The sequence below is a fragment of the Marmota marmota genome, unplaced genomic scaffold (genome assembly GCF_001458135.2).
Source record: "Marmota marmota marmota unplaced genomic scaffold, marMar, whole genome shotgun sequence".
Classification (NCBI taxonomy): Eukaryota; Metazoa; Chordata; class Mammalia; order Rodentia; family Sciuridae; genus Marmota; species Marmota marmota.
Genome location: NW_026000093.1, coordinates 18,729,356 through 18,755,610, shown reverse-complemented (window position 1 = coordinate 18,755,610; position 26,255 = coordinate 18,729,356). Strand labels below are relative to the sequence as shown.

Sequence of the window (26,255 nt, the reverse complement as noted above, 5' to 3'; positions counted from 1 at the left end):
AATAGTCTATAGATTTGTAAATAAGAACATTTGAGAATCACTATAATGACACTGTATAAATATTCTCTATATTGAAAATAAATGATTGTCTAAGGAAGGAATATGGAGTCTTGAAAGTGTAGAAGCAACCAATATTCATTTTCTATATTTAACCGGCATTTAGAGTAAAAGTGGACTTATTAGAGTGGTATGTATTTTATTGTAAAGTAGGAAAGGTTTTTCAGAAAGGTTTTCAGAAAGGTTTTTCTGTCACTTGAGGTCCCTCCATAAAACCTGTGATTTCTAAGTACAATTTTTTATACCATATGGAAAAATTAAGATTATTTCCTATAGTCGTAGATTTTATGCATAGAACAAATTCCTTTTGTATACTTGGTAATAGTCTTTTAACTTAGAAAAATTGGTCTTCAATCCTGTACCTGAAGACTATTGAAAAGAGTTAAAAATCAGATAAAATGATGAGTTTGACTTTGGACTTTTTGTAATATAAGAAAGAGAAGACAACTCTCTCAAACAAGGTCACATGTTTGAAAATTCCAATATTTTTTCAGTTAACTAGAATACTAAAATATTCATAAAACTTAACAGTCATAATTTACAGAAGGTGTCTTTGATTTGTTGCTGGATATTTTGGCAATCTTAATAGTGTTTGACATTAAAAGCAGTCATTGAGCAAAATTATGAAATGCCTTCACTGTGCCATAGGGTAAAGGCAACAAATGACAAGATATTCTCAGTCCCTTTTCTCATTGAATTCATAATCTAGAAGAAGTTGAACAGTCTAGTTTAAGTGACACTTCTTCAGAAATACCTTCTCGATCTATTTAGTTTAAGTCTTTTTCACTACTCTTCCTAATGTCACCTTATTCTTTCTTTCAAGTTGCAGTCATTATAATTATTTCAGATTATAATTCATCTATATATTTGGGCATATATTTGGGTTCATTCTGTGTAATTGCTCCACCTGTGCTAGACTGTTAATTCCATATGTAGGAATTATGTCAGTTTTCTTCACTACTATATCTTCAAGTCCCTAATTCAGTGCATACTAAGCATTCAATAAAGACTTTGAATGATGACTGCCTTTTGTGTTTGGTAGAAGTGCAGGATGCTGTGACAGGCTTAGTCTAGTGTGAGGATGAGGAAATGTTTCTTAAAGAATCTGAAAATAGGACTGGGGCTGGGGCTCAACAGTAGGGCACTTGCCTGGCATATGTGAGGCCCTGGGTTAGATTCTCAGCACCTCATATAAATAAATAAAGGTCTATCAACAACTAAAAACTTACTTTAAAAATATTTTTTAAAAAAAGAAAGTAAGTAGGAAGAAGATGTGAGTTCAATATCTAATTTTTTTAAAGGACAAGTGGGATGAATATAGAAAATTTTAATTTGAATTTGGGAATGTAGAAGTTATTCATAACCTTAATGAAGGTGTAGTGGAATGAAGGAATGCAATTCAGATTACAATTGGTCATGAAATGAATTAGCAAGAAATCAGAACAAACACATTTTCTTAGAAAAGTAGTTCTCAAATACTTACTGCTGGCTTGTTTGTTTAGGCATATGATAAACTAATATAAGAAATTGGTGTACTTTAAATATTTTCACTGATGCACACATACACAAAAAAGTAAATGAAAACTTTACTGAGTGGTACTGTGGTAGAGGCTACTAGGAGGGGCTTGTTGTCTTCTGGAAGTTCAGCTACCATATCTTTCTTTCATATTGAAATGTTGAATAAGTTAAAAAAGCTGAAAAGGGCCAGGCATGGTGGCCCACGCCTGTAATCCCAGCAGCTCAGGAAGCGGAGACAGGAGGATCAGTTCAAAGCCAGCCTCAAGAAAAGTGAGGCATTAAGCAACTCAGTGAGACCCTATCTCTAAATAAAATAAATAGGGCTAGGGATGTGGCTCAGTGGTTGAATGTCCCTGGGTTCAACCCCTGATACACACACACACACACACACACACACACACCAAAAAAAGAAAGAAAAAGAAAAGAAAGAGCAAAAATGGTATTTGAGAAATAATGGCAGATTGTTTACTGCATCCAGAAACCCTTGCTACCACTTTCTATGTGCTTTTGTAAAGTGTTTCTCAATTTCTGTGAATTTTGTCTGTTAACTATTTTTTTAATTTCCAGGTGTTGGTAAATCATGCTTATTGCTACAGTTCACAGACAAGAGGTTTCAGCCGGTGCATGACCTCACTATTGGTAAGTTTTATAAAAGAGATAAGCATTAAAAGTTTAAAATAGTTTAATATGTAAGAGGATCCATTCTATTAGTGATGATTCCAAAAGCAGTGAAAAACTAGATTTCTTTCTTTCTTTTTTTTTTTTTTTTGGTACCAGGAATTGAACCCAGGAGTACTTAACCACTGAGTGGCATCCCCAGGTCTTTTTATGTTTTATTTGGAGACAAGAGTCTCCTTAAATTGCTTAGGGCCTGACTAAGTTGCTGAGTTTGGCTTTGAACTTGAGATCCTCCTGCCGTGGCCTCCCAAGTTGCTGGGATTACAGACATGTGCCACTGCTCCCAGCTAAAACTAGGTTTCTTGTGCAGTTTACTTTCCATCTCGTTTTTAGAAATATGAGAAGTAAAAATCAGTATTACCCAACTTTGTACAAACAACGCAGAAGACATTGATTTCAGTTGTATTTAATAATTAAACAATTGAGGGACAACATAGCATCATGGTAGGAGTAGAAACTGTGAATCCATTTGCTGGATTGCCACTGTTTGGTTAAACCTCTTCACTGCTCCATTTCTTACTTTGTCTTTCAGAACAGTGAAAAATCATAGCCATATCAATCCCACAAAGTTATTGTGAGCATTAAGTAAATAATAAGTATAAAGCATTGGAACAGTGCCTGGCTACATGGTGAATACTGTAGACTTGCCTATAATTGTTAGCCAAGAGAAACTGCCATCAAGCAATTATGACTAGTAAATGAAATCATTACTAGTAAGAAACAGTTAGTAAATATTATCTGTTATTATTTAAAATAGTGATACTATTCATTTTTATTAATATACAATGCTATAAAAGGGGTGAAATCCTCAAAATTTTAGGTTATCATACCATTTTAGGATTCTTATTTGTTCGAAAGAATATGCTGAAAACCAAGGAATCTAGCTAACTGACTATTCTACAGCTATAGCCCATTTAACTACTAGGAATTAGTTAAATATGAAGAAAAAGTGTAATTGGGAATCTAGTTACTCATTAATAACTGATTGCTTAGTGAATCTTCAGTCACTGCTCATTTTCTATGAATTTTAAGTTACCATTTATAGCGTATTAATTTTCATGTCCTACACATTTTCAAAATACCAAAGATAGAACTTATTGATCAGTGTTATGGTTTGGATATGAGATGTCCCTCAAAAGCTCACGCATGAGACAATGCAAGAAAGTTCAGAGGAGAAGATTGGGTTGTGAAAGTCTTAATCCAGTCAGCAAATTAATCTTTTGATAGGGATTAACTGAGTGTTAATTGAAGTGGTAGGATGTGTTTGGAGGAGGTAGGCTTTGGGAGTCCTGGCTTTGGAGTATATATTTGTATCTGGGAAGTGGAGAACTCTCTTTCTGCTTCCTGATCAAAATGCGAGCTGCTTCCCTCTGCCACACTCTTCTGCCGTGATGTTCTGCTTCACCTCGAGCCCCAAGGAATGGAGCCCACCTTCTGTGGACTAAGACCTCTGAAACCTTGAGCCCTCAAGTAAATTTTTCCTCCTCTACAGTTGTTCTGACCAGGTCTTCTAGTCACAGCAGTGAAATAGCTGACTAAAATAATCAGATTATTAGATCAGTGAATAGTTTCAACCAAGTCATATGCAGTTGGTAGATACATTGATATTTTTACTAGCAACTCCTGTTAATAAGAATATTATCCATAATCTATATTAAATTTGATATTTTCCAAGTATATACAATGATGATGGGTAAAATAGGTAGTACTATTTAATACTGGCCTTATGATTTTGTTAGCTTTTGTGAGCTTATTTTTGTATAGGATCTATTCTTTGTTCAATAGGTTTTAAACATTGGTAGCTAATTTTAGGAACGCCCCAGTCCTAAGACAATTAATCAGATTTTTTTGTTGTTATTGTTTTTTAAAATTAGAACACTAAATAAATGTGTTCTTTCTTTTCATTGAATCTTACACATAAGTTTCTAAGCTGTTTTGGCACACCCGATGGAGAGAATGGATCTGAGCATGCTGTCAGAAATTGGCGTAGGCTATACTTGTAAGAGAGATGAGGGAACAGATCAAAGAAAGTTGTTTGGAAAACTGTAACTCATGTAACTGCCAGCTGGCTTCACTCTAGATTTACTGATGGCAGACACTGGGAAGTAGTAGGCTAAAAGAAAAGAGAAGCCAAGGATCTTTTTCTACTTTTCTCTCAGCCTAGGTTGACTATATGTTCTCCATTAACTCGATCTCTAGCCCCTCCCTGCTTGGCAAGCCCTCAGGTAGTCAGTCTGGCTCCTGCACTTTGATAACCCTAATTTCTCCCTGCATCCTCTCAGCCTAGGGACAGTAGCAGCTTCTTGTTAGGGCAGGAATCAATGGGTTTATTCCCTTTCTCTTTGGGGTGTTTTTTTGTTTGTTTGTTTGTTTGTTTGTTTGTTTGTTTGTTTTTTGCTCTTCCTTTACTATAACCAACCCCTACATTAAATTCTCTCGGTATTTAAATACTTAAGTGTGGTTGCTGTTTTTCTGGTTGGACCCTGACCTATATACTTTTCGCCACCTCTCTAACTCTTCAAATTATTTGTAAATATTAGTATCCACCTAACTCAGCTAAAGCCAAAAGGAGAATTTATTATTTTTAATATTTAAATGTCCTACAGAAACGAAGGAGGGAAGCAGCCTAGAACCAGAGTTTATAGCTCTTAAAGAGGAGACATAAGAAATTTTGTCTTTTTCACATTCTTCTGTTATTTTCTCATGCCTGCTTCATTTTTCTTTCTTCCTATTAACCAGTGTGTTTGGTTTCCCAGTCTCCATGGTGGGAAAGAGTTATCAGTAGCTTTGAAGTTCATATCCCATTCAGGAGAGCACAGATTGTTTTAAACTCATTTCCAAGTTCCCTGTGGAAGAGAGTTCATTGCTTCAATTGGTTCCTTGTTTTGTCATCTCTGGCCTAGGGTCCACAGTCACTTTGTACAACCTGGTTACCAAATTGGTAGTAATGAGTACAAGTTTGGATGAATAGTCATAACTAACACTGTAATTCCATGATATCTAGCTATCCTAGCTAGTCATCGTGTCCTTAACTTCTGTCTACTGTAATGATCAATTCTGTACTTAAAAGCCTCATACCTAAGCTCTTGATTCTTCTGCCTTCTCACTCTCTCTCCTACTTAATACATAAAAAATAGTAAGTCCAATCAAACCTTAGTTGCTAGCTCTTCCCCGTTTTCTTAGTACATGCCATTGACATGTCTGCTTATTGAAGTTTTTTGTTTGTTTGTTTGTTTTTCTGGTGCTAGGGATTGAACCCAGGACCATGTGCATGTGAGGCAAGCATTCTACCAACGGAGTTATATCCCCAGCTCTTGAAGTTTTTTTCTAAGCAAATTTACATATGCCAAACTATAGTCCCCATTTATAGGAAATGAGACTAGTATATCCATGCTTGTGAGGAATTATTGTTGATTGGAAAGGAAGAAATATAAAAAATGCTGGAAAATAGCTAAATTAGAGTAATTGTGTAGGCTCTGAGTTTCAGCATGAGCCCAACACCAACTTGAGTGGTAAATAGTGGTGTCCATAGTAGGTCATGCTTTAGAACTTCTTTGTTTATGATCAGAATCATTCCTCCTCCAAAGACAAAGTAAATCTTACAGGGGATGGATATAGGTAGTCCTATCTTTTACTTGGTATATGTGTAGGGAAACTACATCCAGTGGACTTTTCATGAAGTAGATCATATTTTTTCTTAGAAACTGTTAGAGGTCATGGTACAGCTGGCTCTAGCAAGAGTATTATTTTAAAAATGTTAGACACCATCAACACCTCTTTTAAACTAGAATTTTATTTCAGGTCCTATAAAGTGAATGTACAGTGACTCAGAATTTAAGATGTTTCGGGGCTGGGGTTGTAGCTCAGTAGTAGAGTGCTTGCCTAGCATGTGAGAATATTTGAGGTAGTGATACTCTCTTTAAAATCCATAAATTTCTGTGAAGCAAACAACGAGTTTGCAATTCATTGTTGATGTTGATAATTATGCTTTTCCCACTGAAGACTGTTTTATAAAGTCAAGGCTGACCGTTCTTCTCAGTCTGTCTTTCTGCCATTACAGCTTATGTAGTTACATATAGTAAACTCAGTGTATTCAGTTACAGTCAGTCAGTCAGTCAGTCAAGCTGAATGCGGGCCAGCAGAAGCAGTGAGTATTGTTAATTACTGTTTCTGCTTGTACACATACCCTCCTTAATATTTTTGGAAACCTCTGTCATGGCAATTTTTATTTTTTCAGACATAAAAATATCAGGTCATTAGTACATAATTTCAAAAGGAATGTAGGAATGTTTGCTAAGATAGGCATAAACAGTATCTTGACTGCTGCATACTTGCCTTTGCCTGAGAAATAGATGATGAAAAATTTAAGGTTACGTCATGACAAAGAAAGTGTTAAATGATGGAAAAGAGGAGATAAAAGATCATGAAATACTGTAAAATACTCTTTATTCTTTCACTATCTCGGTGAGAATCATAAGATATAAATCAAAGAAGTTTACAAATAACTTCATGTACACAATAACATTGAAAGTCCAGACTAGAGCTCTGAACCAGCTGCATCAATATCATATGGGAGCTTGTTTAAAAGTCTGCTGAGGGTTTGGGGACATAGTTCAGCAATGGGGCACTTGCTTAGCACACAGTCCCTAGGACCCACCCACACCTCTCAAGAAAGCAAAAACCAAATAAGCAAAGTTAAAAGAATCTGCTGAATCATAATCCACGTTTTAACAGGATCTCTAAGTGATTCATATGAACATTAAAGTTTGAGAAGCACTGAAGCAATGACTTCACTACTAATCATGCAGCTAGAAAAACATTCTATATCATCTGCCTTATACCCACATATGATCACACACCCACACATATCCTGACCTCTTTGTTCCTTTTTCTTCCTCTCTTCCAGTGAATTATTTTTTATTTTTATTTTTTTGGTACCACGGATTGAGCCCAGGGGTGCTTACTCACTACACCGTATCCCTAACCCTTTTTAAATTTTATTTAGATATAGGGTCTCATTTAATTGCATAGGGTCTCACGAAGTTGCAGAGGCTGGGTTTGAACTTTAGATCCTCCTGCCTCAGCCTCCCAAGCTGCTGGGATTGTAGGCGTGTGCCACTGTGCCTGGCTTCCTCCAATGATTTGCTTTTATACTACCTTAGCCATATACTCTCATAGTCACAATTAAGACATTGTCATTACCAATATTAGGAACCATTTCAGAATTTCACTTCAGTACTCTGGTTATCTGACTTTCTCTCTTCTGATTATCTGACATTCTTCCAGCTCGCTCTCTTTAGTTCCTAAAGCTGACATTTTTTAATTCCATAAATCTGTAATCTGTTGATCCTACCATCTTTTCACTCTAACCCCTCTTCTTACTTCCCAGCTTATCAAACTTTAATCCTAACCACTATGTCATTAAAATAATATCTGCCTATCTCTCAATCCTCTTGCTTGTTTTCGGTGGCTAACCTATAGGTTTACTCCAACTTCTATTTCATGTCTGTATGATACAACTGTATATGACTGGGAAAAAAACTGATGACCATGCTAACTAGTCTCAATTTAATGTCTTGGACACTAACTTCAAGTGAGCCTTAGTATTGCCTGACAACTGCACTTTATTTCTAATCCATTCTCTCTCTGCTTTCCTGTAGAAATATATTGAATCTTCTTGCTCTTTAAACATGTAGCACCTTTCTTGTTTTTACTCTTAGTTGTTAATCTTGGTTTCTGTTTCACTCAGAAAGTTAGAGATAGGTTGGAAGAACTTTTTCACAGGTTCCAATCACCATGTCAACCATTTACTGTCATTGAGCCAATAAAGTCAGCCTTCCCCCTGCTACTGTGGAAGAATTCTTAAGCTCTGTTCTTTTTTCTCCAGACATTCTTAATTTTTTCCTTTTTGATGGTTATTTTGTAGGATTCTATTTTCTTTTCCAGCTTTCAATTTTCTTCTTTCATTTTAGCAAAATTCCTCAGAAAGAATAATCCCCGTTTTCTGTCTTCAATTTCTCTGCACCCATTTCTTCAACATCTCCTCTCTTAGATGTCTGGTAAGCCTCTTAGACTTGATTTGTCCCAAATTGCTCTTCCTACCCATGTACTAAAGTACCCATATCTCTCTCTCCACTCTTGCCTCTATTACAGCTTTAATGTTTGTGAATCATAAAGGCAACAAATGTTTATTTTTTCAGTTTTTTTTATTTTTTAGTGCAGCTGATCATTTTTTTTGTATGTTTAAGAACAATTTCTTTGTACTGTCTTTGAATTATCTGTTATATTTTTGTCACTTTTACTATTAGCCTTTTTATCCTTCGTTAAATTTTTTAGCTAATATTTATATCTTTAAGTTGTATTTTTATAATTTTTGACAAAATCTCTAGAATAATTTCAAGTTCAGGACATCTATAATATTTTTTTCATAGTAATTTTAATTCCTTTAGTGTTTTTACCATTAAATATGGTATTTGCTGTTTTGTTTTCCATAGGAAACAAAGGACATTACTTTTTATATCAAGCTTTTCTTTGTTTCTAGAATTAGGAAAAATCAAGCCATCTTTCCAGAAGCCTACATTTTGAACCTCCACAATGTCTAAATAATAATGAGGCCTAGGGGCCAATATATTTCCATGCCAGTCTGACAAAAGCTGGGACTGCCTGTTTGCTTGATAACACTTCTCTCTGATTTGGCATTATCACCTTGTACCCTAGCATCCTGGAGGTTTGGGCCTTGACATTACAAGGAGGCCCACGTGATCATGTCTAGCCTCACCTGGAGAAAGAAGCCACATTCTACCTCTGCACATCTCTAACCTTCACAGTTACTTGGCTCTGACAGGTCCCCTTTCTCATCAAAGCTGTCATTCATTATTAAGTGGGATGTAATTTTAGAAATTCTGCTGTATAATATGAAATAATAATAACAATAATTCATGTTCTGCATACTTACTGTGTGTTGGACACTGTTCTGTTTGCTATATAGTAACCTTTTTAACCTGGACAGAAAAAAATTCATGAGGTTGGTATCGTGAATACCTTTTTACAGGTAAGGAAACTAAGAGGCAGAAAGGGTTTAATAACTTTCCCATGATCATTCAACTAGTAGGTATCGATTATGAGTAATTATCAGTAAATGGTCTAATTATTGTATAAGGATGATAATGATTTAGAGACAATGAGAAGAAGTATTTTACTTAAGAGCATTTTGTTCTAGAAAGTTGGATCCTATAACCTATTTTAAAAAATAAGCCGCACTCCCTGACAATGTCATGTAAATGAGGTCTTGACTTTGACTCAACAGATAATTTCTCTGTCAGCCAAATTGGCTATTAATTGAAAATGGAAAAGAGTCTCAGTGGCATACAGGTAATAGTTTAGCTCATAAAAAAGATAAAGAAATCTTTCTAAATGGGATTCTCAAGCATGTATACCTTTAAATGGGGGGAAAAGACACATTTTTTAACAATCCAGTTAAGAAATAAGGTTTTTGCTTTTTATATTTGTTTCTGAGACTTTGAGCATACATTAGATTTTAGTATTTTCTTTTGCCACATAGAATGTAAGGGTGAGACCTATACAGGACCCAGTTTGAGAAGGTAAGTGGGAATGGGTTATGTTTCTGATGCTGAAACCAAAGCCTGTTTCTGTTGCATTCAATAGGAAAACAAAAGTCATGGTTTCAGTAATTAATGCTTGTGTTTTGTAGTTTCCTACCACCACTTGGTATCTTATGCCTAAATAATATAGTAGCCTTTTATCTGGTTTCTCTGCATCTTGTTATTTTTGTTTCCTTCTTTGTCCTCATCCTATTGAGAAATGAAATTAAAATATCAGTCATATTATGACACTTCCCTGCTTTAGAGATATTCTTGATTTTCATATGACAAGTTTAGAGGCAAAATCTTTGTTTAAAGACTTAAAGCTTCACCAACCTCTATCTACCTACTTTGAATAAAGAGAGAAATATACCTAGGCTTAGTACAAGGGAATATATCAGAATGTCTGAAGTTGCATGTAGATTCTACAGGAAGGTGGAGATTTGGAATTAGGAATGGCAGTAACAAAGCCTCTCAAAGGCCAGGAAGTAGAAGCTGCAACATCAGTCCTGCCGCAGGAGCAGTCTTGTTAGCCTTTCCTCTGCTGAAATGGAATAGTCACCAATCAGTCTTATTATTTTTATCCCTGTCCTCCAGATGTCAGTTCCACAGAGGTAGCATCTGCTTGCCCCTGTTGCCTTGCATGCATACCCTTGGTATCAGGAGCATTTGTGTGTTTGTTTCTAATTCATAATTGTTTTTTGGTCAAATCTGACATTGTATATTGAATTGAAAAAGTCTTAAATCCCAGTGAATAATGTAGTTGTTTTTTGGTTATGGTTGAAAGCCAGCTTACTCATACAGTGGGGAAAAAAATATAATTTCTTTCTAATCTGTGAATACAAACATAGCTTTATGAAAAAGCTTCCACTATGTCAAATATCTTGTTGATATGTAGAATTTAGTGCTTTAGTACGTTCCTTTTAAATACGGGCTGTTTTAAAAAACATGTATGCCATAATTAGCCCCCTATTTCTTCCCTTAAGTACTTTAATTTTCATGTCATTTGACGGGGTGATTTTGTGGATGTCACTTCCTGGTGGCACAGAACTTGGGTTGAGAGGATTTTACACACATACATACACAAACACTCTCTCTCTCTCTCTCTCTCTCTCTCTCTGTCTCTCTCTTTTATATATATATATATATATATATATATATATATATGTGTGTGTGTGTGTGTGTGTGTGTATTGAACTATGCATGTACATGTGTAAATGGTTTTCTGGCATAATTTTGTACTTTTTTATTTTTAATACTAGTATATCATGATTCCTAAGTCCCTTTTTTCTAGGTTTCCTATATTTCCAAGCTCAAAAAACATGAATGTCACCATTATTTTCTTGGTATTATCTATGCCCCTATGATGGAATAAGTATTAAAATATAGAGTGAAAACCCACATTAAGTTATATCATGGAAGGACCAATTAACTTTCTATCTCACCCTCCGAATCACAGTTGAAGGAGTCATAGATGATACTGAAATGAATTTCTGACACAGGCAGTATGCTCTTCCATGGTAAACTAGAAGCTATTTTTCAGCCAGAATAACCGACATCTGGTTTCTGGAGACCATGTGTGTCTTCTCACCTTTGACTCTGATCTAAATACCGATAGAATATATTTCAGGAACTGATGATTTGATGTAAGTGATAGAGAACTCTCAGAGTTGTCTTCCCATTTGTTTGCTATTATAAAATTATCCCCTCTTTTTCTCCTGCTTTGATATTTTCCAGAGATATAATAATATTTGAATATTTTCCAAAGAGATGATAAATACAAATAAAAAAGGCAAAGGAGTGAACTTGTAAACAGAAATTTTGTATTCCCTTTTACCTATAGTTCTACTTCCTGAATTTGCCTATAATTATAGTAATTGAAAAATGTATGCAGAAAGTTCATTTCAGGGCTGACATTGTGACTCAGTGGTAGAGCACCTGCCTAGCATGTGTGAGGCTCTGGGTTTGATTTTCAGCACCACATATAAATAAATAAAGAAAAGGTCCATCAACAATTAAAAAATAAAGAAAGTTCATTTCAGCATTCATTAGTGTGAACAAGGAAACAACCTAAATTTGTAGTAATAGAGCGTCAATTTAGTAATTCATCTATATACCAAGGAATATTGTGCAGATAGCAAAAATAATGGTGTAGTTCGTTTTTATTGACTTTAGGAATGATTGTGATAGGGAATAAAGTCTCTGTGATAGGGAATTAAGTGTATTACTTAATGGAAAGCAAGTTGCAGAGAATAGCATTGAAATGCACACAATATATGTAAACGTGTGTACTAATTCTGCATGTGTATGTACTCATGAAGAAGTGTCTAGAAATATGTTTAAATAGTGACTTTTATCCACTAGTGCACAGATTTGGAGGGGTTTTTTTCCCCCTCCTAGTTGATTACCCATTCTGGGAATCAAGATTATGTTGAAATTTATCTCTGTTCTTTTTAGAATGATGTTTTTACACAATGTTAATGTACTTCTTAAGAAATTTTAATATTTAGTATACATTACTCAAATATGGCTCTTGAATTGCTCCTCCCACTACCCCTTACAAGGGATTAATAAGCCCACAGGTACTTTACCAGTGAGATAGATCTCCAGCCCTTATTATTTTTTTTTAATTTTTGAGAACAGGGTCTTGTTAAGTTGCTTAGAGCCTCACTAAATTGCTGGGACTGGCTTTGAACTTCAGATCCTGCTGTCTCCCCCTCTAGAGTTACTGGGATTACAGACATGCACCACCACACTCAGCTTGAATCATTTCTTGTTTTTGTTACTGAGTCTTTGAAACATGAAGGCCACAGTTGGTTTCTTGATATTGACTATGTCAGACTTCACTTTCTTCATATTTTAATTGCCTTTAGCTTATGTCTTACCAGCACCTCTGTCTTGGTCTATATATTTTCCAAGGATAGCAGATTTTTTGTTAAAAGTTTATCTGTATGTCACAGCATAGCATGTCCTGGAAATTAGAATTCATCATTTTAATCTCTGAATGCAAAATATATTTCAACTAGTTTATTTAACAAATCATTTTCTGTTTTGTTTAGGTGTAGAGTTTGGTGCTCGGATGATAACAATTGATGGAAAACAGATAAAACTTCAGATATGGGATACGGTAAGTATTTTAAAAGTACATTGTATGACCTTAATAAAGTTGTTTTATAAAAGTACATTTTATGCTTGTTTTGTTTTAATGTTACTTTTTGCTTGTTATAGTTTTTTAGATACTAAAATTCTATAGCCATAAAGCAAAATATGATTAAAAAAAAACTGGTTTCTCCTATGCAGTGATTTTGCAGCTTGGTCTGCAGGTGTTGGGTATTGGTGAGCATATCTGAGTGAATGCTAAATGAAGTGAAGCCTAAATGAAAGTGCTCTAGAAACCATACTTTTAAGAGAAATAATTAGCATGTCAGAAATATACATATGTAGTAAAATAAAATATCAATTGTGTAAGGTAACTTATCCTGACAACTTATTAATTTATTTTATTTGACTTAGTTCCAACCACTTGAAGCCATTTTGTCCTAATGCAATAACTAATTCTGTCATTTATCACTGTTCATTGAGCACCTAGCATATGCCATGCTGTATAGATTTTAGTGGTGGTTTCTTATCTAAACTACTGAATACAGAAAATAATTTGAGTGGCTGTTTTCTCTATTCACTGATCTTAGATTCTTAAAAATGAAGTTACTATATAATTCAGTTAATGTCCTAAGATAGCAGTTTTCAAACTTTTTGGTTTCAGCCTCTGATTCATTTTAAAATAACAATAATAAACTTGTTACCTGTTAGGATAATCACTGCAACTTTTATGGAAGTTACATCAACTACACACACATAAGACTGACTTGTCATGGATAGATAATAGCTATTGAAGGAAGGAATCACGAGAATATCTAGTCTCGGTCAGGATTCTCAAAACTAAGCAAGTTGCTGGAAGCTGTTTGGGGTCCTAGGTTTCCTGATACATGCTGTATATCCCACAGTTGGCCCTTAAGTGGTAAACCCTGTGTCTCCGTCCTGCTCTAAGAGTTATGCATTAGACTCGGGGATCTTGTACTTTCTGACCTCTTCTTCATTGAAGATTCATACTTCTACTATTTCTTAGGAGTTTCCTCCTAAGCATATAGCATCTCAAAACATTTTTTATTTACATTCTCTAAAGCTACTTAATTTCAAAATTGCATGGAAAAGAGAACATAAAATGAGTCATTTTCTTTCTGAAAGGTATGAAATTATGATCACCAATCAAAAGGAAGTTTCTTTTTTCAGAACTGATTCATACAAATGAAATTGCTTTCTTATAACATCGTGTAGCACACATTCAGGGTAGTAAGTCTGAACCAGGTTATTTGCTACCCTAATAAACACATTTTTCATATGTTAAATACGTAAATACTTGCTTTGCTTGAAATGCCTCTTTTCAGACTTTTTCTATTTAAAGCTAGCTCAGCTGTCAACTCTTTCTGAAGCTTTTCTGATCCCCATGAGAATAACTTATTCTTCCCAAAATATTTTATGCATATTTTATTAAAGTTCTGATCCCATTGTCATCTTATGTTTTTGTTCACATATTATCATCAGAATAAGCATTGTGAGAGAAGGGACCAACTCTATCTAGTTCAATTTTGCATCTTTTGTTCTTAACTCAGTCACTGATAACAGTGTTTAGTAAATTTTACTGAATTAAGTACAGAATTAAGTGAAGTACATAGCTTCAAAAAGGAAAGGCTAATATAATATTAACCTTTAAACAAAACCACTTGTTGTCTGTAGTTTATTCTACTTCATTTCACTGTTCTTTTGTACTTAAAGTGTTCCCTTAATTCTTGTTTTGAGAAATTTGACTCAAGGATTCATTCCCAGTTGTCTTTTATAGGTTTAATTTATCATCCTTCTTTTGGTAGGAGCTTTTAAAATTTTTTTCTTTCAGCTTATGAATAGATTTTCTTGCATTACAGATCTTCCAGAAGAAATCTAGAATAGTTGCTAATGCAATCATGAGAGGAACATAAAAGAAAAAACTCATTTTGCCTGGGGTGGGGGCAGAAGACTAGCTTTCTTCTTTGTTTAAAAGAGAAAGACTTGAGTACTTTTGAAGAAATCATCAGCACCCTAAAAAAGAAATTCAGGGATCCTAGAATGCAAAGGACAGGACTTTAATAACCAGTGACCTGTTCTAGATTTTAAGGACTGTTTAAAAAAAAAAAGTTAACTTTTTTGAAAGTGGTTTCTTATAGATTGTTCTCTTAACTTTCATTGGTTTTCTTTTATACCTTACTTCCAAAACTCTGCCACAAATGTAATCATGATTAAGGTTGGTTTCACATTTAGTTTATATCTTAGTGAAACAGGGTTTCCCAATACCAAGTTTAGCAGTGTTTCTATACATTTGTATAGATTATTGCATTTTTAGTTGTGAGAGTCATGTCTGTTCTAACTGAGGACACTTTGAAAATCATCCCAGAGTTCTCTTGGCAATATTAGCCGAGTGTTATGTATTAATTCATCCTCACCCCATGGCCAATTCATATATTAGGATGTTTGTCATTTATTGTATATCCATTTTCACTTCCCCCCAAAATTGTGATCACGCGTTTTCCTTGCAAAATTTTCACATTCGCCATCTTTTGTTTGTTTTCTTTTTTTAACCTCCCCCCACTTTTTTTTTTTTTTTTTTCAAATTGTAAAAATAGCTGCCAGCAGATAACTCCTTGGAGGCCTGAGGCCATCAGTCAGTTTCACAGCTGGAAGCAATGATAGTCTTATCAGTCCAGTGCCTCCTCCTTTTTGCCCTCTGATGAGTGACTTTTTTTTTTTTTATTTTTAATCAAAAGCCAAAGCCAAATATGTCTATTTCAGGATAAGTCAATGAAGAAACATAAGTTGAACCTACTTCCTGTTCATTGATTGGTGGATGAAGGAAAAAATGAAGTCTGTTCTGCCTATTAAACCCTAGCCAGACTTGATTCCCCCATTTTACTCTTATTCATCTTTTGTCTTTTATCACTTTTGCCTTCCCAGTATATCCAAATAAATCTCCCCCATCAAAATTTGTAGTATGGGTTTTTTAGTTAAGTAGTATCTAGAACATGTATCTGTTCAATTTCCCTATAAATATATATTTTAGATTTACAAATATTTTTTCCCATCAAATATGTATTGGAGTATTGACAATTATGTAGAAACTTGTATGCCAAAATTCCTTGTTAATGAATCAAAGCTTTTCTTTGTTGTGTGTTTTTGTTATTCTTTTGAAAATCATGTCAGTTTATTCTTTTGACTTCTTATTTTAAAATGGAATAATATTTTGTTTTAATCTATCAGTAAGGATGGATATCCAGAATGCAGTAGGGCCAAGGGAAGGCACGTGGAACTCTAGGCTGGGAAACAGTCCAGTCCTACTTCACTTTCTGCCTATCATCGCTGCTCCCTTCACACTCCCACTCCACCCCATCTCCATTGAGAAGTTTAGAGATCCTACTGTTTTACCTCCTTTACAGTTGTTCAACCTTTTCTACTCTAGTGATTACCTCTCACCTGTGGCCTTCAGTTTCTCTTATATGGCAGTATTTCAAAAATCTACAGTGGAGATTGATTATATCCTCTCCCTGGCCCCCCTCAAGTAAATATTCTCAATATTTAAAAGCAGTTAACTTGTGTTATTTTTTCTAGATATTTCCAACCTCAGGACCTGATTTAGTCCCCTTAGTAGGTTTAAAATAAAATAGCCTAGGTTGGTTTTCTTACCATCCTTGCTGTGAACATAGGAATACTGAAAATCAGTTTGATTCTTAACTCTAATGGTCATCCAAAACAGAAGTCTTGTTCATGCATATAGATTTCAAAATTTTTCACCTCAGTGAAATCAATTCCCTGATTATTGGTCTAAATTTTAAAATTGAGTCTATTTAGTGAAGTTCCTGAAATATAATGCTTAGTCAGTGGACAACTTATTTGGCTATTTATATTTTTTTCTTTTTGGTTCTTATCTAGTCTACATAACTGGAGTTTTTAGATAAATGACTAACAATGAAAGTAAGAGAAACTTTCACAAATTTTCACAAATCTTAATTTTTTAACTTTATCGGTTCTTTGGGATCAATCAAGATAACATATTTCAGTGCCGACTGTAAATATACTTCATACTCTGATTTAGGCTCTCAAGGAGAACTAAAAGAAAATTGCATTTGAGTGATGTATTCATTTTGTCTAATCAGTGGTATTAAGATCACATGAGAGTGCTTTTGGAGTTTTTGAGAAAAGGGTAATTGTGGACTATTATAGACAAACTTCCTAACTTTGTGAAAAGTGAAAAGTCCTCTAAGGAAATAGAAATTGGATAGGTGGAAGGAAGAGAAAAGCAGTTTTTGAGGCAGGGAGTTAGGAAAGACAGCAAAGCAAGAATATTCAGACTATAGGCAAAATCTCTGGAGGATGAAAATGTATGATCAAGACATTTACTCAGAAAAAAATGCTTTAGAGACAAGTGAAATGAGATTGTTGAGTTTACAGCTTTAACTCAAGTTACTTAAGAGATTTTTGAGCAATAGCATAATGTGTAAAGTCATGTTTTTGTGGAGGTATAGTTGCCAGCCTGTTACTACAAAATTTGAAATCAACAGAAAGAGCTAGTCACATGGGAACACCAGTTTGGGGGAATCTTTATATGGTATTGGAAGTAGTTTTTTAAAGGGCTCAGAGGAGCAAGTTTGTTTGATTTAGCAATATTTAAATAGAAAATGAAGGTCTGTAAGACTCCTTTTGCACAAATGTTTCATGACTCTGCTTTTAATGCTAAGCATCACTAAATGAGTATGCCCATTATCTCTTGAAGCAGACTTGATCTGCTCAACTTTTGTGTATATCTGGGTATATTGTTGGTTTTTATTTTAAGAAGTCAGACAGCCTTGTTGTAAGCTGAGAGAACCACATGGTCCATTCAGGCTACCCATAGCTCAGGTTTATTTGTTTTTTGGTGCTATTCACTTAGTCATTCCTGTTTTCATTAAATGCATTTTTCTTTTGTATCCTGAGCTTCCATCAGAAATTTATTACTCTTAACCAATATTTTATAGTTAAAGAGGATCAAACATAACACCTATGTTTCCTGAATTAACATTTTTCACAATGTAAGTCAATCAGAGTTTAGACAGGTATGAAAGTACTTTTTAAAAATTAGATTATTTCACTCCAATATCAAAATAGTTAACATCAGACTAGCTTTATGCAGTTAGTTTGTATAATAGTTTATTTACAGTTAGAGAAACTATAATAAAACACTTTATTGGACCAGTTTTATTTCAAGGCTGTCAATTCCCTTACCATAAACCAGGATATATAATGGTCAGGTCTCAAAAATTAGGAAACTATTTTTAACATAGATCTTCATTTACTACAGAATAATTATGCATTTTAAGAGGCATACTTAAATTTATAGTCTTTGAAATGTGTGGGTTTTTATTTGCTTGAAATTTTGTCTGATTTTGTATTAATAGGCAAATTCCAGATTCAGTGGCCTTAGTATAAAGTGATGTGTTGTATAAGTTATTTCCATATTGGACATATTTTTTTGTTCTCTGAAGAACAATTCAGGAAGAACAGGAATGTTTTATAAAAGTTTGCTTTTCTCCTTTTCCTAAGTTTATTTTCCCTTTTACTGTTTTACAGTATCTTATCTGAAGTGTAAACATTGAAGGTTTGAAGTCTTTTAGTAGTGCTTTTCTACCAGTGCATTCATATAATTCACCCCACAGAATTTTCCAAGGATGTTGTTTTAAAGGATTTTTACCTTCACTTGATGGATGGTTAGCCTTGAGAAATATAAGATATCTAAACATGATTTTTATATTGAACTTGTAAAATACACCCATTTTGCATTGTTTGCCACAGAATCCTTTCTTGGTCTATATGATTCATAATAAAATAAATCTTTTAAATATCTAGTTCTTAGTTTTCCCATTAAAGAAGGAATTCTCCTAATATTTCCATTTTGAACTTGGATTTGAAGACTTTTTTGAAAGATAATACTCATTAAATGTACATACATAAAAATTAATTTTATGTTCCTGAACGGTACCATATGGTTTTTTAACCTGTGTAGAATGAGTTGGTTATTTTTGCACCTTTTTTTTTTTCTCATTCACTAGCATAAGATCTGATTGTAAGTGCTAGAATTGGTTACCAAGAGAGGATCTAATTGTTAATTTCTACACAGAAGAAGTTATTTTCATTGAATGTTAGCATGTCTTTTTATTTAGGTAAGATGGAGTACTGACCCATTTTTTGCAGTTGACTAGGAAATTAGGATTTATTCTTTCATTTATCAGACTCTCTCTGAGTGCCAGCTGTATGCTATCCCCAGTGATGGGCATTGAGGGTAGAGGCATGGGAGGGAAGGAATATAGTTGGAGAGCCCACAAGAGCAAGGTATTACAGAGTAGTAAGTGTTAGAACCGGCAGATTATGAGCTTGTCTCTGTGCATTATAAGGGTGGGAAGGCTTTAGATATAACTTGGAATGTCAGAACTCAACATGTGAAACAGTATTTTCCAACTGCAGATTTTAAGACAAAAATTGTTAAAACTGGCTTGTTTACTTAATTTAAATGCTTATTTTTCCTTAAAGGTAGAATGATTAAAATTTTAAGAAGCACTTTTAATAAGAACTCTCATTTTAAACTCAGGCAATAATCCTATCCCTTTTTATCCTTTCTTACAAAGCAGAATGCTAGTACCATGAGTTAGAGAAATTACCTAATTTTGTTTAATCTCTGGTGTGTGTTTCACAAGTGGATATAAAGATGACTTTACATCCTATTGCCTTTTGACAAGCATTGTATATCAAATGCAGAGAAAATTGATTAAGTGTGAAGGAAAAAATTAAATAAATTAAATTCAGAACCATTTTCTGTTTTTCATAATAAAATGATTGCTCAAAGAATTCCATCTTATGACTGTTGAAAGCTCACTGCAGTTTATGATATAACTGATAAAATCTGCATCCTTGGCCTTCCAACAACCTTTACACCAGCAGATGGTGGGCGTAAAGATGTCATTCATCATTTATTTACAATGGGCTTTATTTATTCTAGTGTCAACAGCTGCCCCAGGGAGTGGGTTATTGAATTCAAATGTGAGGCTCTGGGTTATTTGCTTCCTTTCAAATTTGTCTTCAGAGCTTAGTTGCTAGGAGTCCATTCTGTGCTCTAATAATGATTCATGTATTGTGAAACCATTCAGTAAATTGGGTTGTCAGGGATTGCCAAAAAAGGTTAGGGGTCTTTTTTCGGGTGGCAAAACCTAGGGTTGCAGGAATCCTGTATGTGCATCCTAGTGACTTGAGCAATAGTGATATTGACTTTTTTCCAGAAACTGGTGAGGATTTTCTCTCTCTTTTTATGCACCTCTTCCCATATTTTCTGTATGAGTGACATGAAAATGCAGAAGACAGAGCTTTAAAGGAAACTTCCAATTTTTTCTTTTTTCACAGGCAGGGCAGGAGTCTTTTCGTTCCATCACAAGGTCGTATTACAGAGGTGCAGCAGGGGCTTTACTAGTGTATGATATTACAAGGTGAGTACTTGTCAGTTGTTCAGTTCAGTGGTCAGTGCAGAGATTATTTCTAAACAAGTATGGTTGCACTAATAAAACTAGCTTTGTCTTTATGCCCTGGCTTACCATGAAAACTATTTATCTTGAATCAAATTTAAATTTACTACAGAACTCTGCAGCAGAATTCTTTTTCTTACTTAAATAAGTGCCCTGAGTTATCAACTTGGTAAGATTATTTATTTGTTGGAATTTTCTAAGTGTGGTTACATTTAATTTCTAAACTGAAATATAATCACTGAACTCTAAACTCAAATTTTGTACTTGCAAACTGTTTCTCATTATATAAGTGGAATATGGCAAAAAATGGTTATCATTGTGCACCACTAAGAAAAAATACTTTGAAAATGTAATCAAATTATCATTTATGTTTAGGAGAGATACATTCAACCACTTGACAACCTGGTTAGAAGATGCCCGCCAGCATTCCAATTCCAACATGGTCATTATGCTTATTGGAAATAAAAGGTAAAAGGATTAAATTAGAGGTTACTTTGCATTAATGATGGACACTGTAGATTACTGTTTGTGTGACTCCTTTTCTTGTACATTTGCCTACATGTAAGTATATGGCTTTTTAAATTTAAAAATTTTGGAAATTGTAAGGTAGTTCTTTTGGCTTTTAAAATACAAGTAAGTAGCTCTTTTGAAAATTATCATTAATCTGAAGGAGTTTTATCTGGTTACTAATTTAAAATAAAACCCAATGATTTATTGGAAGGACAGGTGACTATTAAGTATTGTCTAAATTGTTTCAGAAAAAGATTTCCCTTTTCATGACTTAATGTGCATTATAGGAATTAATACAATGTAGAGATTAATCAGGTATCTTTCTAAAGTTCTAAAACTCTTAATATTGTTAAGAAAGTATTACATTAGTACATTTTAAGCTTACTTCCTTAACTTTATATTAGTGTCATTAATTTTTTTAAGTCTTGTTTTACTTAGAGCATTATCTGCAGTAAACACGTTTGCATATTAGGCTTAAAATGATAATACATGAGAAAACATAGTTGCTTGGCCTAAGTTTCTAAACTTCCAAGAGTATGGAAAAGTTTTTACTAATTTTAGTACATAATTACGTGATAACAAAATTAATGTTTTTAGAATGCTAGACATAGTTCATGGATTCCTTGGGTTTATAAATACAATAGATATTGTTAAAAGAAAATATTAGAAAGAAAATCATGACTCTCATGATAATGAACATGTCAAAGTTTTTTTTATCTCATTGTTAATTGAGAAAGCAATAAGACTTTACAACTAGTTCAAGAGAGAACTCTTTACTGCACATTTATAGTCAAATAAGGAATGCTGAAATTTATTTAAAGATGAATGCAAAAATGTGAGGGGGAAAAAAACTTACAAAGTGACAATTGTATTCCACAGGGCACAGTCTGCATTTCTCTGGATAGTGATTATTTTTATTGTTACCAGTTTTCCACAAGTTAACTCTACAATCTTTTAAAATGTATGTGATACAGTTAATACAATAATTAGAGGAAGATTATAACATTGAATTCATATGAGAGGAAAAAGTATCAATCAACAATCTAAACTTCTACCTTAAGAAACTAGAAAGATAAGAGCAGTTAAACTCAAGGTAAGCAAAGAAAGGGATGATAAAAAGAAAACTAATGAAACTAAAAGCTAGTTCTTAAGAAAATAAATAAAATAGATTCTAATCAGGAAAAAAGACATATCACCAGTATCAGGAATGAAAGGATGACATCTCTATAGTCTTCCAGGTTCTAAAAGGAAAAGAAAATATATTAATATTGTGAACAGACTTAAGTAAATGGAGTAGTATACCATATTTGTAGATTAGAAAACTAAATTTCTTTTCTTAGGGGATTGAACTTATAGGGATTTTACTCCTGAGGTATATCATCAGAGCCTTTTTATTTTTTATTTTTTATTCTGAGAGAAGGTCTCACCAAATTGCTTAGGGCCTTGGTAAGTTGCTGAGGCTGACCTCAAACTTGGTGATCCTCTTGCCTCAGCTTCCCAAGCTATTATTACAATCATATGCCACCACGCCCAGCTTAGAAAACTAAATATTTTTAAGATATAAATTCTTCTCAAGTTTATCTGAAGATGAACTGAACTTCCAGTCAAAGTCCTTCACACTTTTTTTTTTTAGTTTTAATATCTTTTTTATTTTTATGTGGTGCTAAGGATCGAACCCAGTACCTCACATGTGCTAGATGAGCACTCTACCACTGAGCCACAACCTCAGCCTCCCTACACAGTTTTTTGAGGGGAGCTAGATATTGACAAGCTGAGTTTAAAATGTATGCAAAATTGCAAAAGCCATAAGCTAGCCAAAACAGTTTTGACAATGAGGAACAAAATTGGAGAATTCACCAGTTTCCATAATACTGATTTCAAGATTTATTATAAAGCTACTATAAACTACTTTAGTCTGCTAATGGCATATGTTAATTAGCTTTTCTAAGAAAAGTAAAATAAAAGGAGGAAAGTTGTATTTATTTTGGATTACAGTTTCAGAGTTTTCAGTCCATGGTCACTTGCCTTCATTGCTTCTGAGCTTTTGTCAAGGCCATATATTATGGTAGAAGCATATGGCAGAGGAAAGTGCTCATCTCATGGAAACTGGAAAACAAGAAAGGAGGGATCAGGGTCCTATTATCCCCTTCAAGGGCACACCCCCAATGAGTTAACTTACTTCCAACTATGCCCCACCTCCTAAAGATTCCACCACCTAATAGCACCATCAGCTGGCTAGTAGGCATTCACATAAGTTTTTTGGGGACATTTAAGTTCCAAAATAGAGTAGTCAGAATAGATTAGTGGAACAGTATAAGGAGTTCTGAAGAGTAAATCAATATATATGTGGCAAATTAATTTATTGACAAAAGTGCTAATTCAGGGAAGGGAAAGGGTAATTTTTTCATTAATTGTGCTCAAACAGGTTAATAGTCAATTACAAAAAAATGAACCCAACCCTTTCCTTAAAATGTATGTGAAATTGCAAAAGCTATAAGCTAGCTAAAACAGCTTTGAGAAAGAGAAACAAAATTAATTAAGTAGATCACAGTACTAAGTGTAAGAGCTAAAACTATTTTGAAATTTCTAAAATAAGACAAAATCTTAATGACCCTAGTTTGGGCATAGATTTCTTAATGGGACAAAAAAAAAAAAAAAAAGAAAGAAACATGAGCTATAAAAGGGAAAAAAGGCAATAAATTACACTTCAACAAAATTAAACTTTTGCTTTCCAAAAAATAGTTACAAAAATGAAACTGAGGGTAGTAGCATACTTGTGTAGTCCCAGCTATTTGGGAGGCTGAGACAGGAAGATCACAAGTTCAAGGCTAACCTTGGCAATTTAGTGGGACACTGTCCCAAAATAAAAAGGGTTAGAGATGTAGCTCAATGGTAGAGTTCTATCCCCTGTAACTCAAAAAAGGCGGGGGGGGTGGAGGAGAAGGTTACAAAAATGAAAAGGCAGACTATAGACTGGGAGAAAGTATTTGCAAAACATGTATCTAACAAGGTTTTTTTTTTTTAATTTTTTTTAGTTGTAGATAGACACAATATCTTTATTTTATTTATTTTTATGTGGTACCTCACATGTGGAAGGTGAGTGCTCTACCACTGAGCCACAACCCCTAAGTATTTTTATCTAGAATATATGAAGAATATTTTATCTAGAATACATACAGAATATTCTAAATATTCTGTATGTATTCTAGATAAAATATTCTTCATGTGAGAATATAAGAATATTATCACAGTTCACTAATCAGATAATCCAGCTTTGTAAAATAAGTAAAAGATGTGAATTGGCACTTTAGTAAAGATATACTGCTAATTAAGAACAAAAATCACATAGTCATCTCAGTAGATGCAGAGAAAGTCTTCAACATAATAGAGCGGCCATTCATGATAAAAACACTGAAAAGGGTAGGGGCTGTAGCTCAGTGGCTGAGCGCTCACCTCACATGCGTGAGGCACTGGGTTCGGTCCTCAGCACCACATACAAAAATAAATAAATATAACAAAGATATTGTGTCCATCTACAACTATAAAAGAAATTAAGAAAAAACTAGGGATATAAAGAAATTACTTTAACATCATAAAGGCTATATACAATGAACCCAAAGGTGACATAATGAAAAGAGAGAAAAAATGAAAGTATTTTCTTTAAAATTCAAAAACCAGACAAGATGTTTACTCTCATCACTCTGATATAATACTAAAAATTCTAGCCAGAGCAATTAGGCAAGAAAAAGAAATAAAAAGGATAAAAAATAGAAAAGAAGTAGTAAAATTATCTGTTTGGTAGATATGATTCTATACTTCGAAGATCCAGAAAGCTTTACTAGGATACTGCACGAACTAATAGACTAAGTCAGTAAAGTAGCATGTTACAAAATCAACATAGAAAAGTCAGTAGTTTTCCTATATACCAATAGTGAATCTGCTGAGAAAGAAATCAGAAAAATAATCCCATTCACAGTAACCTCAAAAAATAATAATTATAATAGGACTAAATCTAGCCAGTGAGGTGAAAGACCTCTACAATGAAAACTATAAAATATTGTCAAGAGAAATCGAATACTAGAAGATAGAAAGACCTCTCATATTTGTGGATCAGCAGAACTAACATTCTTAAAATGACCATTCATCAAAAGCAACATACAGATTCAGTGCAATTCCCATCAAAATACCAATGACATTCTTCTCAGAACTAGAAAAAACAGTCCTAAAATTCACTTAGAAGAATAAAAGGTACAGAATAACCAAAGCAGTTCTAAGCCAAAAAAATAAAATGCTGGAGGAACCATAATACCCAGTTTCAAATTGTACTACAGAGTTACAGTAACAAAAACTGTGTGGTACTGGCATAAAAACAGATACATAGACTAGTGAAACAAAACAGAAGACAGAGAGACAAGTCCACACATCTACAGTCATCTGATCCTTGACAGAGGCACCAAAAACACTGTTGGAGAAAAGACTGCCTTATTAATAAATAGTTCTGAGAAAACTGGTTATATAGAAGAAGGAAACTGGATCTCTTTTCTCTCAGCTGAACATAGTCAACTCAAAATAAATCAGAGACCTTGGAATTAGACCAAAGAGTTTGCAAATCCTAGAAGAAAATAGAGCCAACATTTACCATATAGGCATAGGCAATGGCTTCCATGGTAGGACTCCTAAAGCTCAGGAAATAATGCCAAGAATTGATAAATGGGATTGCATCTAATTAAAAAGCTTCTGCATGACAAAGAAAAAATTTAAGTCTTAGTGAAGAACAAACCTACAGAATGAGATAAATCTTTGCTAGCTACTTTTCTGACACAGGATGAATACCTAAAGTATATAAAGTACTCAAAAAATTTGCCATCAAAAAACAACCCAATGAACAAATAGGCAAATGAACTAAACAGACACTTCTCAAAGAAATACAAATGGCCAACAAATATATGAAAAAATATGCCACATACTTAGCAATTAGGGAAATGCAAATCAAAACTACACTGGGATTTCATCTCACTCCAGTTAGAATGGTAGCCATCAAGAGTACAATTAGTTGGACAAGGCTCAGGAGGCTGAAGCAAGAGGATTGAAGGTTGAAAGCCAGCTTCAGCAACTTAGGAAGGCCTTAAGCAACTCAGCCAGACCCTGTCTCTTCATACAATATAAAAAGGACTGGGGATGTCTGGTTCAGTGGTTAAGTACCCTTAGTTTCAATCCTTGTTACCAAAAAAAAAAAAAAAAAAAAAAATAAAAAAAAAAAAAA

The 26,255-nt window shown here is 34.0% G+C and overlaps 1 protein-coding gene across 1 annotated transcript in view; it reads left to right on the top strand.

Annotated features, from left to right (window-relative positions):
* Nucleotides 1-2,086: 2,086 nt before the first annotated feature.
* Nucleotides 2,087-26,255, top strand: part of Rab2a (RAB2A, member RAS oncogene family) — a 48,971-nt gene continuing 24,802 nt past the window's right edge. The window contains exons 1-4 of the mRNA XM_015485847.2: nt 2,087-2,214; nt 12,914-12,981; nt 20,364-20,446; nt 20,858-20,950. Of these exons, the coding sequence (XP_015341333.1) occupies nt 12,934-12,981; nt 20,364-20,446; nt 20,858-20,950 (224 nt within the window). The 5' untranslated portion in view covers nt 2,087-2,214; nt 12,914-12,933. The remainder of the gene's footprint in view (nt 2,215-12,913; nt 12,982-20,363; nt 20,447-20,857; nt 20,951-26,255) is intronic.